Source organism: Perna viridis, chromosome 14 (assembly GCF_037379345.1).
Source record: "Perna viridis isolate PV_CMFRI_1.1 ecotype Kerala chromosome 14, ASM3737934v1, whole genome shotgun sequence".
NCBI classification, from domain to species: Eukaryota; Metazoa; Mollusca; class Bivalvia; order Mytilida; family Mytilidae; genus Perna; species Perna viridis.
The window spans coordinates 15,034,886-15,053,919 of record NC_142458.1 but is presented as its reverse complement, the minus strand read 5'-3'; the positions used below and the strand labels follow the sequence as shown (position 1 = coordinate 15,053,919).

Genomic DNA, 19,034 nt, shown 5'->3' with positions numbered 1-19,034 from the left:
TAAAAACACGTGAATCACACTGACCAAATATGTTGTCGATGAAAAATACCAGCATTTTGTAAATATCTTCTCCTGTATATTTAGAAGATGATTGAAATATTTCTTACAAACTCTACCAAAATCTGTATATTTGTATCGAGATGTACCACCTTTTTTTGGAAAAAAAAACAACAATGTATATTGTTTTTAAGTCGGGATTTTAACTGAGTATGTGGAATAGAAGAACACAGTGTTGACAAATCATAGGTTTTAGTGGGTTTATATTCTGATAATAGTCTTGAACTGATTGTCTCAAAAAGATCTTACGTATTTTTCAGGATTCACATTGAAATAATACAGATGTACCACTAACGCTTCCCATTCTGTGGTGTGTGGAGGTTAGGAAATGGTAGTTGAAGAATGGGAATAGTGTATTGGGGTGGGGACCTGTTCAGTTTGGAATGCGGTATGTTGATGGTGAAAAATGGAGGTTCATACCATTCAAAAGCTGTGATACTTTTGAAATAACACTCCCACTTGCACACTTGTATGTCTATTAAACTACTGTTATTTGATAGGTCGAAAACGAAGTTGGAATCATGAGGCCATTAGAGTCATCTAAAAAATAAACTGTAACTGTGAGCTTAGGTAATCTGCAAGCACATCATCTTAAAAAGATAACACAACGTTAGATTTCAAGTGAAATAGATATCCAGTACTGTTTGATACAATCCTGCAATAAAACAGAAACAGTGTTTACTACGTGATGTATGTACAAGGTGGAGACCTGGCAAATGTTTTACCTTTTAACGGACTAAGAGAGAAAACTGGAACGGCTGGCGAAGTTTATTTTGTCGCTTTTTCATGATAAAGACGGCGTGCTATATATATTTAGATGTCCTGACACATGACTGCCTCAAATCTGTACTATTGACTTATTAGTTTCCCTTTGTTACTTGTAAGCAATGTGCTTTTTCATAACAAAATTGAGTTTTTTTGTATGCTGATGCAAGGATATATAAACAAATATATAATAAGAAATCAGCTAAATCAAAACTCTATATGTCAATATCATTTTAAGGTACCACACTCTGGAGCATCAAAACAGTGGAATACGGTATGCTAGAAGTCTTCTTCTGAGTTGTAGTGAAAGTGGAGTGTGGTGATAGATCTACGACGAAGTACAATAAAGAGCTTTGGTTTTGTGAAATTAAAATATAGAGTGGATGCATCTGATTATAATAGAAAATATGGTTTTGGGGTTACCAAAACTGACCTAATCGAAATACCCCTTTCATAACAAAGTAACAACCTACTTAATAGCAGGCTGTCATTTTACCTCAAACAAAATTTAGATTTGAAGATTTGAATGAAAAAGCGAAGCAAATACTCGGAATGCAAACTTTCATCTTATTAAGAAAATTCTTTTAGTTGTACACTTGCTTTGTAAACATGCCTATATTTTCATATATCTCTATGGAATATTTCAAAATCACGATAACGATAAAAAGTCAAAAATACAAATACAGTGCCTACATGGAAATAGAATAGAAGGCAATAAGGCATTGTGTATAGGGAAAGGGACAATGTGGTATTACGCAATGGCGAATGGGATATACGTCATTGGCGAATGAGGTATGAGACATGGGACCGGAATATGGGAAAATCGTGAATTTGGTATTCGGCAATGAAAGTTGTTGCAAGGGGCAGTTGGCTAGGCATATCAATGGGCATATATCAATTCATGATATACAAACTCGTGCTAACATTATTAATGTAAAACTATTCAATTCGACAAATATCATTTATTCATCAATTTTATTGCATGTATAATTTATAGCATTACGTATGAAACGGTGTGGAATATGAATAGGCATGGGTGATGGGTTGAGGTGAATGAAGCAATTGGAAACGGGGAATAGCCATTGGGATAATGTATTATGTGGAATGTTACTTTGTACGTATTATTTTGGTTATTTATGTTCTTTGTTGTGTGTGTGTGTGTGTTTTCCATGTATGGTCTTCGTCCTTGGATTACATTCTTTTGATTTCCGCTAGAATCTTGATTCCCTTGATCACCTTTCCAGAAGGAAATAACAATAATGCTACTGAAAAGTTGGTTTAGTCAGAAATTTTAACAACTGAATCATTACACCTCAATTTATTGTTAACGAATATTAAAATATTTGATTATAGGAGAGCGTAGAGAGATTATCACAGTGGTGTACTTCTTTGTTATTTTGTTATTTCACTTGACTTCTGTATCTGGTATTTTTCTATCGTCGTTCCAGTTGTTTGTTCTTGACTTAGGCGAGCGCCAATTTGGAAAAAGACCTCCCGTTAAGGTTGGATATAATAAATAGTTTCTTTGATTGATTTCAACGAAAAAGTTGACTCTTTTATACCTTTTCCCACGTATTTTTTGCGTTTTCAAGTAATAAAGTGTCGAATGAACCACGGTCCTAGGTTTTTAAAATTGTAAATAGGTTCTCGTGATGACAACATAAGTTGTTTTTAGTTTATAAGGTACGAAAACAATTGCCAGGCGTTAATAGGAATACCCCCTCCCGATAATTTTTTTTTTCAAAATTATCCGGTTTTTTTTAAGTTATAAAGAATTTATTGTAGGTAACTGTAAAATTGAATTAAGATTTAAGTTAACTAAATAACAATTTGGATATAATTTCAAAGTATGGTTTCTTTTTAATCAACGTAATTCTTTGCAGTAATTTTATTTTAAATGTTATTATTACGCTCCCTTCAGAGCAGGCATGAAAACTGTGGTATGATTCTGGTGTTGCTCCGATCACGAACAATCTGTAATACTTGACATAAACTATCTAACTTTCTACGATTATTACTCTCTCTTGACATTGTGACAGGTTTAAAACTGCCAGCTGTCTTTACCTTTATGACATATCATGCTATATTGTCCGTAATTGTAATATAAATGTACTGCAGTTTTGCTGTGGAACCTTTTATCTTTTCTATGAACGGAGCATCAGCAACGTCTTGTATACATGTAGAATGTAAGCTCAGAACTACATGCATGTATGGCTTAAACATATTCCGACGAAAATAAGTCGACACGGAAGTAAAGGAATGCGCAAGCGCATACACGTATTCATTATAATGGTGCAAAAAAAATAAGATTTCACCTGGTGTTACAAAACAAATATTGGATAAGAAAAAGAAAGCCATTTAAAGCAAATATAAGAACATTTCGATCATGCATCACAACAAAAAATTTATAAAGTAAACAGTAAGCAGACAACTAGAAAGGGAAAACGGTAAAAGTCATCATAAACAAGAAATATATCAAGTATATCTTAACATTAGCTCGACAAAAGCTGAGACAAATAGATCTCTAATTGTTGGTCAAGATATAAGGTTGACTTCACAGTGTCTGTAGTATCTTTTATTTAAAGTTTTTTTGGGGTAGATGTGATGTATAAAATCATCGACACTACGATTTTTAAAGATAATACGTCATCTATATCCCGGAAACTGAGATCAAAGGATCTAGCTGAACGATGTGTCTTCTTTTGCATTAAACCAGCTATAATGTCATCCTTGCTAAGGGTGGAGGAGCACGTTTGTTGAAAAATGCGTCCACCACACTTGACAAATATGTTTTTGTTTTGTTTTTTTGTTTGTTTTTTTTTCTAGTTATTCCCCTTAGACCTGATAACTCATATATCGCTACAATTCAGTGAATAGTTGAATACTGCTCACTCCGATACTTATCTTTTTCTTTTTATTTTGTCATTTTGTCTTATCTATTTATTTATTTGATCATAAACCTTTAAGGAAGATTTCAATGCCTAAGGTTTGTAGAACTTTCAAGGGAGTGTTTCATCCCTTCTATTTATGTGGCTTTTTAGGGTCAGTACTTCAGGAAAGTTTTGCGCCTCCTTTTCTGGGTAGTTCTAGCAGTTGAAGAAGTATTTTATTCTTCCTGCTTGGTGGCGAATTTTTACGGGATTGTCTCATCTCTTGGATTTTTCCTTCCTCACTTTGATATCATTCTTGTTTATATTTAATATATTTATTTATTGTTTGTTTGGCGGGCTTGTTTAGGGATATTTTATTATGTGGCCCGCCGCCAGATGCTTGTAATTTGTCGTATATACTTGCATGTAAATCTCATTGAATTAACACCACTACGAGAGTTTCAAGTCTCGTTGTAGAACTGGAGACTCTCTTTGACAGTTTGAGTTCAGAAGTTATTTTTTTTAAAAGGGTTTAGTAGTACACTTTGAAGATCCAGTTTGATCGCGTTGTTTGTATGGATTCTTTTGGAGATATGAAATCCAGTAAATAGATGGTAAATCACAATCATCGTCTTTAGTAGAAGCTAGCACAGATTTATGATTTGCTACTAACTCATCTTTGGAGAGTGTGGTAGCAGAAAAAGTCCAGTTAGTGGTATTATTTTCTACGTCTACCTCTAATAATTTTGCAGACAAAAATAATGTTGTTTTGGGCTTTATCTGCTGGTATGACAACATATTTATCATGTATAGTATGCAATGTTTTTTCATAGCTTTTACCCATTCAGACCGCTAATCACTGGCTTCTTTTCTGTACTATCCATTTTATTGCGAAGTGCTCTATAAACAAGTATACACAAAATGTTCGTAAGGGTCCTTGATTATTTTACATTATATATATAATATATTATTATTATTATATAATATTATTATATAATTATATATATATTATATATTTGAAATCAATAAGAGGCGAAATGTGTTAATGGCATGTTTGTTGTTTTATTTTTCACAACGCAAGTTAAAAGTGTGCATCATAAACATTCAACTGGGTCGTCTGTCTTTCATTTAAAGGGTTAAAAGTGTAAGTGATTGTAAAAATCAGGCAAAATGGGAAAAATCAGAGATATGCTTGTCAAAACCCCACAGATCTGACGATGTAATATCACTCAAGAATACTTCCTTTATTTGAAACGACCATTATTTAATCTTTGCATCACTCAGAAATTTTTCAATAAAATGTTTGAAAGTTTGATGTTTTTGACGGAATTATCTGCCCTTGAAACGTTCAATTTCTGTGCATGTCAATGAAATTATAACCTAATTTGCCAAAATGATACGGAAAATATTGTTTTTTTGTCCTTCATTCTGATGGTGCAAATAGTCAAATAACACTATCAAAATGATGAGTTTTTTCATAACATTGTTTCATCCACTACCTGATTCTTAGAGAGGCTGACGCTCACAACTTGGTGGTGTTTACTTTATTTCCTATTAAAATTGAAAGGAATGTAAAATCTATGAATTTATAGAGAATATTTCTTTTATTTCAAATAGCCAATCATTGCTCGACTTCACAGAATGCAAAGTGCTCTTCGGAAATACCACATTCCGATGCATACCAATTTAAGGTAGCAGTTTCTACAAATGTGCCGCACGAGTTTTGACTGTTTACATCAGCAAAGATTAACGACGCAGCACCATTTTCCCCAGTGATCCACTTCAATGTGCCACTAGTTTTTGTAAGTCCGATCCAGACTCCTTCAATAAGCATTTCATAGGAAGTAATACTAATATCAGAAAAACGGACTAATAAAACGAATAAAATGATTTAGTTTTTAAATTAGACAAGCATTCTAATTTTTTGAGGTAACGTATTTGACAAAAATTACCAATTACCAGTGAATGGGAGAAAATTCAGAAAAAATCCTTTTAATGAAAAACTCATTATTGTCATATTGAAATTACAAAATAGCACTTGAAATGAGCAGGTATATTGAATACATCAATGATTAAAATACTAGAATCCAACATGATTTTTGTACGTCGATAACATGCTTAAAAGCACACATTTGGGTTCATGTTGAGGTACTTTTTTCATGGACAAGGGTGGCAATTTTTCACCTAATTGGACTCTGAAAAGTTCATATACTCGGGTTCAATAGAAAACTAAGACAGTATATAATTGTATTCGAATATACAAAAAACTTATTTAGAAGTGTGGTATTTGAAAAAAAATGTCAATTAGAGATGAAATGGAAGAAAATATGAAATTCCCCAAAAGAACTCCTATTATGAAAAACTCACGATTGTCATATTGAAACTAAAAACAATCGCCATAAATAACAGTGAAAAGATGCTGTGAATGAGAATTCTGTTTGATACCGAGACCAGTTTTTTAGGGGTTGGGGTAATATTTTTAACATTTTTTTTAAATTTTGTCTTGAAAATCAGTTTTTCGTGGTTTCGTTATATAGAAAATTGCATTATCTATCGATTGATACCAAATTGAAAACGTTTTAGTCGAGAAATAACTTGTAGAGTCGAATTTATGTGACTTTTTACGGAAAAATAAAAAATCACATTATATGCATTTTCGATAAATTCTGAATACGGAAAATACAAAATAAGCCATTTTTAAAGAAGCGTAAATACTAACTGTCGATTTGTTGGCCACGAAGGACGTTTTGACTCATGAGAAATCCAGCCTTGGTAATTTCTGTCTGTGTTGTTAAAGCAGCAAGATGTCCCATCTGTGAACATGCTACCTGAAACCATTAATATATTTGTTTAAAATGTATTTTAATGATTAATTGTAAGATTCAAAATGCTTGATAAACCATTACCGTTTTACCTTAGGTACTTTATCAAATGGGGTAGGCATTGCCTAAAAAAGCGAGCACCGTGAGTTTTACCATACATGTACCGTCTGTACGAGACTCGTAAAAATTAATAAAGGGCACTACAAAGAGGAGGTGTCGACCCGAATGAAATATTTAGCTTCGAAAGTGCAATATTTTCATTTATATTTAAGCAGCAGGAAAAATCAATATTTCTATTTGAAAAAATGCCTTGTCAATGTTTTTTTTTTTAAATAAATGAATTACTTGAACATTTTTTCCGTAGGGGTCTGAAATATGTAGCCTGTTATCTGTACTCGTACCAACTTTTCCCCGTACCCAAATAATGTTTTACTAAAACATTCATTCTCACGGTATGTTAAGAACAGAATATTGCATGAAATGTGAAAAAGTCCGTTTCAATTCTTTTTTCACCAAGAAAATATATTTTTGTATATTTCTTAATTTCTGAAATCAAACGGTCTAAAATCTGTAACCGAAAGTTACCGTACCCACCTATGTATTGACTATTTCTCACTGTTTTGTCCGAATTTTACGTTTTTATAAAATAATTAAAATTTCACCTGAAGACTTTGGATAAAGTTTTGAAAGATTTGATATTGTTTAAAAAAAAAAGTGATTGAGTCTGAATTCCCATCCTTACATAGCGTCAATTCCCGTACCAGCAAAGAATGAATACGATCTTATTCAGAATGAAAAACAAAGTATTTTAAACAGAGTCTGATACGATTTAAAACAAATTAGAAAAAGACTTGAATATTTGATAAGATGAATTTGTTTTTACTGAAACGTAATCTGAACCGATATTTTTTTATGTGTTTGATTGAAGGAAATGATGAATTTTCTCCGTAAGGACAGTCACATTCTGTTACTTCTGGGACATGACTTTTTTCGTTAGTATAATAGGGAACCTTAAGGGAAATTTAGAAAGTACACGTAATAACCGGTGCTCGTTATAATACTGAAATCTTTATTTTATGTCTTTTATGCTTTTTGAAGTTAAAATGTCAACAAAATTTTTCTTCTTTATGCTTATCATTATTCAAAATTACTCGTTTTTGCATGTATTTAGAAACATATACAGCAGATGACATTTTAGTTTGCAAATCAAAACTTTACAATGTATTTACAAAAGAATTGACAAATTATTCATTAGTTTACAATTATTGTTACTAAAATGCGCAGGGATATATTAATAATATCTATTTTCTTACCACATGTGTACAAACTTTCCATTTTACTTCATATGCAGTTCATTTTTTTTTCTAACAGTCTTTTTATTATTATTTTAAACTACCAAGTGTAAACATCAATGTATTTGATAAACCATACCTGATATACACAGATAATTTGTATGATATTGAAATCTTTTTTCATGTAATTCTGCTTTTTTAAGTTAAAATATCAACAAGAATTTTCTCTTTTCACCTTCTCATTACTCACATTTACTGTTTTACTACAATATACTGTAGATAGTAATTCACTTTGCTAATCAAAACTTTAGAATGTAATTACTGAAAAACTGAAATAGTATCCATTAATTAGAAATCATTTAACAATATTTGTTACTAAAACGTGTAGGAAATATCGAAAACCGCGAAGTGATTTTTTCAGGAAATGATATCTGTTTTCTTACCACATCTGTACCAGCTTTCCATTTCATATTAAGGATCTTAATGATTCATTGATATATCATTAAAATGGCATTTTATGCAAACTACCTGTAATATATCGTCATTTTTTTCTTTGATTTTCAGTTTTCTTTATTATATCTCAACCTGTGCACCTGGTCCATGCTCCCATTTTTTGATGGAATCCGAGTTTACTCATTCACTTTTGTTACTTGTATGTATTATTTTGGTTACTTCGTGTTCTTTCTTGTGTACAATGTATGTCTGTTTCCAGTTCTAGACTGCTACTTAAATAGACATTCATAGACTATTATCTTGTAAGATATACAGATTATTGAATTATGAATATTTGTTGTTGAGATATTTGAACTAAAACTCACAATTGCGCATCCGTATGTAAGTTTAACTCCTGTTAAATAATACAAGAATCCCGAATAACTGAGCGTGATGCCATTAAGGCCATCTGAAAAGAAAAAAAAACTAAGACTGTGATCTTAAGTAATCTACATCGATCAAACATAACACCAAGTTAGATTTAGAATTAAAACTCCAATACAGTCTAACACAATCCTGCCATACGATTTCTAAAGATAAACTGTGTTTATTAAGTTTTACATTTACAAAGTAGGGACCTAACAATTGTAATACACATGTTTCTAAGCAAAGTTATTTTCATAACAAAATTTTTTGTATGCAAGCTGATGCAAGGATGGAAACACATATATAATTAAGTCTGAGCTATATCCAAACTAAATGTCAATATCATATTAACGTACCAACTTTTGGAGGAGTATTATTACAATGGAATACGGTAGAGCTTAAAGTCTCGTTTGGAGTTGTGGTCAAAGTTGAGTGTGATGATAGATCTTCTACAAAATACAATACAGAATTTTGGCATTATCGTTTTATTAAATAGAAATAAAGAATGGATACATCAGATTATAACAGGAAAAATGGTATTGGCGTAACCACGATTTACCTAAATGAAATACAACCCTTTTCATAAAAAAACGAACACCTATTGAATCCCTAGCTGTTGATTTACTGAAAACACTATTGAAATTTGAATGAAAGAGCGAAAAATACTTCTAAATGTAAAACCCTTTCATTTTTGAATTTTTTTTAACTTGACAATTTCAAACAAATTTGGTCAATTTGGTCAAAACCAAATCTCTTTAAATTGCATGTATACTTTATTATTACTTATACGTAATCAACACCTCTACATAAAAATATAATTAAATATAATCGATCATCGGAACAGATAAAATAAAAAAGAAACAGATCGGATAAAACAGTATAGTGCATAGAGTGGCACACAATCGGTGTTAAAAGCATCGTCTGTTCGATCCTTTTTACTACATAGCATCGCCTTCTAAATGACCTATGCTGCAATGTACTAACCAAACTTACACTTACCAGAAGGAATCATTAACTTGGCCAACAAAAGCTATATTTTGATATAGTCTAGCTGGCTGGGTGGTATAAGAGGCTGGAATCAGTGCAAGCGGTGTTACCTTGAATGCACTTATTCTAGTCCAGCTTAGGAATACCCAAAAGAGTCTTTGTAAGGGTGACTGTTCCTAAAGCTTTGGGGACTTTTCCGACTCTTATACGGTTTTGAGGTTTCAATATACAAATAATTTGATATTCCTTTTCGTAGGGAACCAAATTTATGGTTTGGCCTACCCACGAAAACTACAAGAAGTGGTTTGTTTGTTTCTTTGTTGGGGTTTAACGTCTGACCAGCAATATTTCAGCCATATTCAGACAATGAACATGAAATGGATGATAAAATGAACATGAAATGAAGAAAAAAAAAAGGATGGGTCACAAGGATAATAGGGTCGACAAATTTTGATTGCCACTGGAAAAAGGGGGGATGGGTAAGGTAGGGCAATTTAGCCTCCTGTGGCGGAGCGCAAAGGTTCCTACTCCTATCGAATACCACAGCAGGGTTCTTTAATGTGCGAGGAACGTGACATCTTTCCAAACACGGTGTACCACTATGGTTTGCGGTCAGGTTTTCCGTATTATAGCCTGACAACCCCAGCATGTAACACGCCAGGGGTACCCCATTCAACCACCTGGGGCACACATCCCAGTTGCTCTGTGGGCAGAGCGCCTAGACCCCGGCTAGGTTTCTGAGCACTATTTAGTCGTCATATACGACAAGCTTAGCGCTGCTGCAGGCCTATTCTTTTAACAACCGGACCTGCACGGGGCTCACAAGAAGTGGTACTCCGTAAACAATAGTACTTTCACACTATATTTCCATAGCAAAGGGTAAAGGGAGATGAAGGGTCATATTGGCCTGAAATTCACCCAAAAATTAAAATAAGTGTTGAATGATTTAATTGAAGATATGAAGACTTCAATCCGTCATTAATGAGAGAACATGAAGACTTCTGATAATTCCTGCAATCAAATACAGATCGATAATTTGAAGTTCATTTATATTCAGATATTGTGTCATATTTTGTACTTTTTGGTCATATCTGGTCATATTTTTGGTAAAGAAATGGTGTCCACTCCCAACAAACAACTTCATATTAAGTGCATATTTTTATTATCGTATAGTTTATCATATGTGAAAATATAAAATTGTTTCTCTAGTGCGAATATAGTTTTCTGGATGTAAATATTTACGAAAAAAAACAACAAAATTAAAAACTCTCTGTAGTTTTTTGCTAAATGAAATATGGCATAAATATGGCGTCATTACAATAAACCTACGTCACAATATACTATTTTTCCTTACATATATTATTATTCTAAGGAAAAATAAATGGAATCAAGATTATAGCGGCAATCAAAAGAATTTAATCCAGTCATAAAGACCAGACATGGAAAACAGACATAAACAACAAAGAACATAAAGTTACTAAAATCATATATACAAAGTAACAAAAGCATGAATGAGCAATCCACTGGAAACAGGGAGCATGGACCAGGTGCATCGGTAGGATAAGCGTCCTGTGCTTTTCTAGGAACACCCGCCGAGTTGTTTTTAAAAAGTCATGTCCGGGATAGACGAAAGAGGAAAGGAAACTATGACAGGTTGAACAAATCAGATTTCATGGCGCAGATGGATACACAGTACCTTTTCACGAGTCATGATGATGTTGCCACAGTTGAAAAGAAAGTTGACACTTCTGAATGAAAAGTCATCGAGTTTGTCGTAAAGTGTGATAAAAGTTGTCCTTTACCATCGATTTCTATGCACTTGGCCAAGATAAGAGCATGACTTCACAGTGTCTGTAGTATCCTTTTTCTCAAGTTTTTTGGGATATATGTGATGTATCAAATCCCCGCAATTAGGATTGTTTAAAGAAAATACGTCATCTATATGGCGGAAACTGAGATTAAAGGATCTAGCAAAACGATATTATTTCTTTCGGATCAGATCAGCTATAAAGTCAGCCTCATGAGAGTGAAGGAATATGTCAGCAAGTAGAGGACCACAAAAACAATTCCAGCATTTTGAAAACACCTTCCTCTGTATATTTGTAAGATGATTTGGAATTATTACTTATAAAGGATGAGGAATCTTTACCAAGAACTATATATTTGTATCTCGATTTACCATCTTAAGAAACAACGATGTATGATGTTTTAAAGTAGGGATTATAATTGAGAATGGGGGATAGAAGTATATAGTTTTGTGGAATCATAGGCGTAAATGTTATTACATTCTGTTAATAGTCTTGAACTGATTGTCTCCAAAAGATCTTTCGATTTGTATAGGATCCACATTGATTTACTACCACTACATAGTAACAAGTGTTGTGATAGGATTGCAGACCCCCTTAGACAGTTGTGAGGATAGAAGATAAAAGTTTTGAAAGAGGTTTGGTGGTATATTTTGCAGATCCAGCTATGTCACGTTGTTTGTATGGACTCTTGTATAATTTAGGAATCCAGTACATAGACGGTAAATCACAATCATCGTCCTTAGTAGAGAGACCAAAAGAGGATAGCACAGATTAATGGATTACGACAATGTCTTCTTTGCAGAGTGTGGTAGCAGTATATGTCTTATCACGTCTACCTCTAATAATATAAATTGTATGTAAAACGTTGTGCAGACAGAAACAATGTTGTTTTGGGTTTTATCTGCTAGTACGGCGACATATTTGTCATGTTAAGAAGACAATGTTTTTCCTGCATCGGGGTTTTGGAAAAATGATGTAGCATTGGCACTAATTGATCTACTTAAAATTTCCATTCGTTTCAAAGTTAAAGACCTCACGGCCTTTAGCCACTCTGACAGAGAATCAATGTCTTCTTGTTCTCGTTTTCTTGCATAGTCCCCCATGGCATCCATAAGAACTTTAAAGTTATAATTCCATTTATAAAGTGTATTTCACGGTACTTGGGGCCTTTATAAAAGATATTACGCAGAGATTCGTTTTTGATGATGGTTGAATCCCCGGTAACGACATCACCGGAAGGACCATATTTAAATGGAGAGTTTTGCAAGAACAATCAGGTGGTTTAGCCTGGAAGTCTTTAATCTCGAGGAAGGATGAGGAAGGGTCAGAAACAGGAGTGTCAAGACTTGTCTTGTAAAGGGAGTTTAGTAGAGTGGGAGGTATAGAATGAAGTTTGGTTCTAATGTGATGAAGTCTAAAAGGTTTATATATGAAAGGAAGGAGACCATCTATGGAGACATCATGTAACTTAGATGACGTATAGTGACGATGGCCATGACTCCCTTTTCGTCTTGGATTTTTGTCCAAAAAAATCATCACAATTATGTTATTGTTATATATTGGCTTGAAAGGTTTGTATATTTTGATGTTCTCATTGCGTCCGTAAGATATTGCAGTACCTAGTCTGCGTATCCAGTACTCCTCTCTTTCCCTATGATAGTTTTTACTTAGAACGGGACTGTTCGTAGGATGATATTTTCTTTCTCAAATATGAACGTCCATAGAGATGATTGAATGATCTTTTTGATTAATTTGTTGATAAACTGTCGGGAATTTGGTGAAGATAAAACAACTGTTGTGCTATAACATAAGAACAATTTGTATGCTATAACAAGAAAGTTGATATTTAAGGCAATAGTTATGGTTATGGGTTAATGCCCCAACACCTTAGTTTAGTTTTTTTTTGGTTGATACTTTTACTCGAAATGAACTCGAACAACATTGACATTTATGGTGATATCGCCCAAGCTAAGTTCAGAGTACTAGACCACTCAGTCAGCTAGACAGTTATGGCATTGCTGTGAAGTTTAGATTTCACAACCTTGTTCATGTCAATTTTTGACGGGAAAAATCAATGTCGGTTCAAATTAAGTGATAGTGTTTATCGTTTTTGTTTTTAAGAGTAATTGACTTATAAATTATCATATGATAGCATCGTTGCTTTTATAGCATTCATAATTCATAATGTCTCCGAAAAGCAAATATGTACTAAAAGGATTATTGTTTCCCGATTTATTTATGTAATTAAAAAATGTAGTTTATCACTTACTGTATACTTAGGATAAAATAAAAAAATAATGTTACCTGTTCCTTCCACGCTAGGCGTTGTTGTTGTACTTGACGCAATTCCTAAAATATTTAAAGTAATTTTTCTTTATTCTTGAGTCCTAGACTATAACATTCTTATTAAAAACTTAATAGGCTTTGGTGATGGGTGTTTGCAAATGCAGCAATTAAAAACGGGGAAAATCTTTATATCATCATGGATTCTTGTCCTGCTTAGGAACGACCAAACTTACTTTGCAAACGTGACCGTTTGTACAGCGCTGGGACTTTCCCGGCTCTTATACGTTTCAGAATATTCGCTACACTGCTCATTCTCTTCGTGTTTGATACAGGGTTGGACAAATTATTTAATTTGCTAATAAAGGGTCGTATTGAACTGACATGCAACTAAATATAAATCATAAAATGTTAAATAATATTTAATTGTTGATTTGAAGACTTGAATCCGTCATAAATGAGAAAACATAAAGATTTCTGATAATTCTTGCTTAAAGGACAGATCAGTTATTTGATGTTTACTTATATTCAAATATTGTGTCAAATTTTGTACTTTTTGGTCAATTCTGGTCATATTTTAGTAAGGAAATTGTGTCAAAACCCAAAAGACAACTTCGTCTTCATGCTTTTCGAAGTTTATGCTACAAGACGTAGCCAGCTGGGCATTTGTAGCATTGTTGCGAAGTTTAGATTTCACAATTTTATTGCATGTTAATTTTAGATTGGGAAAAAATCAGTGTCGGTTCAATTTCAGTGGTGGCGTTAAGCATGTATTAAGAGTATTTGATTGTGGTATGAGTTACAGGGCTATGGAGAATGGGGTATATAGGACAATTAGGGATGTGGTATGAGGCAAGCGGTCCATTTGGGATTGGGGTATTGGAAAAATAGGAAATAAGGAATGGTGTATTGTGCAATGGGCATTGGCTTCGGTGATGGGTTGTGGCAAATCTGGCATTTGAAACGGGGAATGGGATAATGTAATATTTGAATGAAGGAAAATGGAAGAGGATAAGTGGAAATCAAGGAGCTGTAACTGTCAACAAACATATGATTATTATAACAATTTGACAACATTTAAAGAGACGATGATATTCGGTATGCATCTTAATATGCATTTCTATAAATTGTCGGCGAGATGTTTTTTTTAAAGAAGTAGATGGCATTGATGCTACTCAGTATTTAGTGTCGTCAATAGTAAACAAGGGAATAATTGCTACTGTGTTTTTCAAAATGCTAACATTATCTCTATTTATTGTAAACAAATATTAAACACATTTGATGATGGGAAAGCAGATAAAGCTTATCACGGCAGTGCACTATTTGTTTTTATTATTATTATTATTATTATTATTTTATTCGACTCCTTGTTCATTGTCTATTTTTTATTATCTTTAGTGATTTATCCTAACTCCGATGTAACTTATTATTGTGAAATAACATTTTTTGTAACGCAGAACAGGGGCCTGTGTATGTGGATCATACCTCATCAAGGTCAAAACGTGTTTACTAACATATTCAAATCAGCTCAACATTCAATATATGATATTATGATTTTTTTAAAATTCATTATTTGAATTATTCGCCATTGTGATTTACCAACACACTAAAATCCGTGTATTTTCCCCTACAGTAAAATAAACAGAACTGATTAATGTTCGGCTAGATAAGATGCAAATTCTCAGTGAAATAAGATGATAATTAAATGTACGTATGGCCAAGAAGTTAACCATTGCACCAGAAAACAAAAACAAAAATAGCAGCTAACGACCCTTGTCATTAATCCATTTTCTTAGTAAGTCAGAATTTACAATCATAATAATTTTTCGACATTTAATTCAAGAATATCCAGTTATGCGCATATAAACAAAACTTGTCAATCAAGTGTCATTTTAAATTTTTAGTATTCATATTCTTAATATTGTGACAACCGGAGTGGGGGTTAACCCACTATACCTCTCTTCAAGTTTTATGGTTTTAAGTAAATCTACGGTATATGTTACCTCTTTCTTTGCACTTCCTCTCTGTAATAAAATGTGATTTTCATTATAAATTACCAAGGTGTTTGAATAGTCTAAACTTTATAGATAAAAGATAAATAAACAACATTTGAAACGCATCACCATTGTGGAATAATCTTTGATATTGTATGTACAATTGTCAAGAATATGGATTTCGATATTTTGTTTAAAATGTGTTTGAAAAACTGTAAATTGTGAGACAGAACTATTCTTAAACACACATTTTAGATCTAGGAATTTCATTTTCAAATTATTCTAGTTACTACACATTTTACAATTTCAGTTAATTCAAACTAACGAAGTGTAATGTCATGCACTCTTCTGATGAATACTAAATAAACATTAACTGAATGTTAAACAAGTGAAGGTTAGCTAATTTTAAAATTTCACTATATTGTTGACCAAGAAATGTAAATCATTTTTCTTTTAAAAATTATATGTCATATACCATAATATGAAATTCAGCACTATTGTTACTCCGCAGATTCTAATAAGAAAAATAACCAAAAAAAACCTTTCAGATATCTTGACTCCAATACTTCAAACACTGTCAGAATCAAGATGATATATTTGAACATCATGACAAGATGATTAGAGAAACTATTACACCTGAAAAACAAATCCAAAACGAGTAGTTCACACAACATATGACTTTTATCCCTTATAGAAATACATATCTTGTCTTTTAATAATACAAACAATAATAGAAATCAAAACAACAATACTTCAGTGCTTCTGTTTCAACAAAAGGATTTTATTATTTGTAGAGCAAAAACCAAACTATTGATTTGACGAGTTTTGGAAATATAGCACTCTGAGGGTTGCGAGAATATTAAAAAAAAAATACAATACAGCTACATGTACAATAATAAAAAAATCACCACTTAAAACCATACTAAACAACAAAATCTACATTAAAAACAAATAAAAAAAAATCATAGAAGGACAACACAAAAAAGAAGAATAAAGCGACAATATTACTGGGAAATCAATATTTCGAGTTGTTTCCCTGTGAAACTTAACTTACATTTAAAACAAACTTTTCAGCAATTTAAATGTAATTATAACGCTTCTTTATCTCTGAAAGGAGCATCAGCGACGTCTTATATATGTAGAATGTAAGACCAGAACTATGAATGGCTAAAACATATTCTGAAGGAAGTCGGTCGACACGGAAGTAGATGATTGCGCAAGTGCGGATGTATGGTTTCATACATGAATTCTTTACAATGATTCCCTTTTCATAATGCAAACGAAACTAAGATTTTACCTGGTGAAACAAAAAACGATTTGGAAAAGAAAAAGAAAGAGTCATCAAGAGAACCAAGATTCTAGCGGAAATCAAAAGAATGTAATCCAGGGACAAAGACCAGATATGGAAAACAGACACACACAAGAAAGAACATAAAAAAAACAAAATAAAACTAGGAGCACGGGGTCGAATTAGAAAACAACAAACATTAAAAGCACATAAAAGAAAATGCTCATCATGCATCACTACAAACATTCGTAGTCGTATAAACAGATAAGTGGAAAAGAAAAACGATAAATATCATCATGAACAAAAAATGTATCATATATATCTTAGCATTCCCTAAAAAAATGAGTCATATATTACAGCTTAACGTAGAAACGGTTTAATGGACGGATAAGATAATTAAACTATACCTCTACTTCGATTAGTAGGCCTAGGGGCACAAGTTAGGGATAAACGTATATTTGTATAATACCTGTAGTGACAGAGGAAGAAAATATTTTAAGGATGATAACAGTAAGAAAATATACGTTCAATATTCAATAAATAACTTCTTCTGTTACAGCTGACACATACTGGAATTGCAAATTGTGAAATGGCAAGATTTGTAATTTAAAATTTCTATACAAGTTTCAGTAATGGATTTTTATGATTTTCAGTGTGTTTTAGTAAAGTTTCAATGCATTTTTTCTAAATAAAATGCTTTATGCAAGTCGCTTATAATTACAAATGGCAAAATCATTTCATATGGTTGCTCATCTCAAACCTAGATAAATAAGATAAGAGCGTGTAATGTTTTTATTTATTTACAAGTCATGAGATGATTCGTGTAGGTCAACCCCAATCATATAACCAGTCCTCCTTTGTCATTTGAACTTTTTATATAAATCAAACACTGTATTAAATGGACATTTTGAAAGAGCCTTTGTTTTTGATTAGGTTGATTTAAGTGGGTGATTAATGTATGGTTTTCCCAAAATACAGATCAGTATACATTACGTAAAAGAGTAATCAGGGGAACCAAGTTTATAGCGGTAATCAAAAGAATGTAATCCAGGGACAAAGACCAGACATGGAAAACAGACGTACACAACAAAAAACATGAAGTAGCTAAAATCTTACATACAAAGTAAAGAAAAGCAAATGAGCAACTCGGACTCTACTAATAACTGGGAGCATAGACCAAGTGCACCGGTAGGGTAAGCGTCCTCTGCTTTTTTAGAAACACTCGCCGAGTTGCTCATAAAAAGTCAAGTCTGGGGTAGAAAAACGAGGAAAGGAAAACTATGACCCGTTGGATAAATCAGTTCTCATGGTGCAGATGGATACACCATAACGATCCACGAGTTCTGTTTCATGGTCGTCAAGATATCGTTAAATGGAAATCAAGACTTTGAATAGAAATAGATTTGTACTTAAATATATAAGTAGCGTATTTTCTGACCAATATGTCCGAGCTTAACAATTCTGATTGCCCACGTTGCTTGTTCCCTTTAAGTCATAATATATCGTGACATACGTCAAAAGGGAAGTTTCCGCCAATTTTAATCATGCTGATGATTCAGAATTTTCTTTTTTTGTTTTGGTTAATATTGATGTTTCTATCAAATTAAATGTTCAACATCCTTCTTTTTTTTCGTCCAATATACGCGGACGTAACAGAAATAGATGTTTTACGCAAAAAATAAAAATATTTACATAAAAAAGCATATTGGTATTCTAAGCAATATAGGACCTCAAACGAGTGAGATATTGATATAATTATCAAAATAAATCATTAAATTCACAAAGTTCAAGGTCAAACCAAATAATGGATTCGGCACCAAGCTATATACTCTGCCCCCTTCGAGGGCTATGGAATTAAAAACAAAAGACTCTCGAAGAGCCTGAATTGCAAACCATGTCCTATTAACTCAGTATGTAAAGGTATCATTCTGAAAAAGATCTTATATGGATGACTGAGTACCTAAGGCACTGTAAAATGTTGGAATTGCCTTCAATGTGTTTTAGAACTCC

The 19,034-nt window shown here is 32.7% G+C and overlaps 1 protein-coding gene across 1 annotated transcript; it reads right to left on the bottom strand.

Annotated features, from left to right (window-relative positions):
- Positions 1-5,277: 5,277 nt before the first annotated feature.
- LOC148598338 (uncharacterized) lies at positions 5,278-18,520 on the bottom strand. Its single transcript, XM_088561607.1, has 8 exons — positions 18,438-18,520; positions 16,278-16,372; positions 15,746-15,766; positions 13,764-13,808; positions 9,021-9,113; positions 8,625-8,707; positions 6,412-6,520; positions 5,278-5,513 (listed from the first exon to the last, which is right to left on the bottom strand). Coding segments are annotated over exons 1-8 (648 nt in total). The 5' UTR covers positions 18,440-18,520; the 3' UTR covers positions 5,278-5,313.
- Positions 18,521-19,034: the final 514 nt, after the last annotated feature.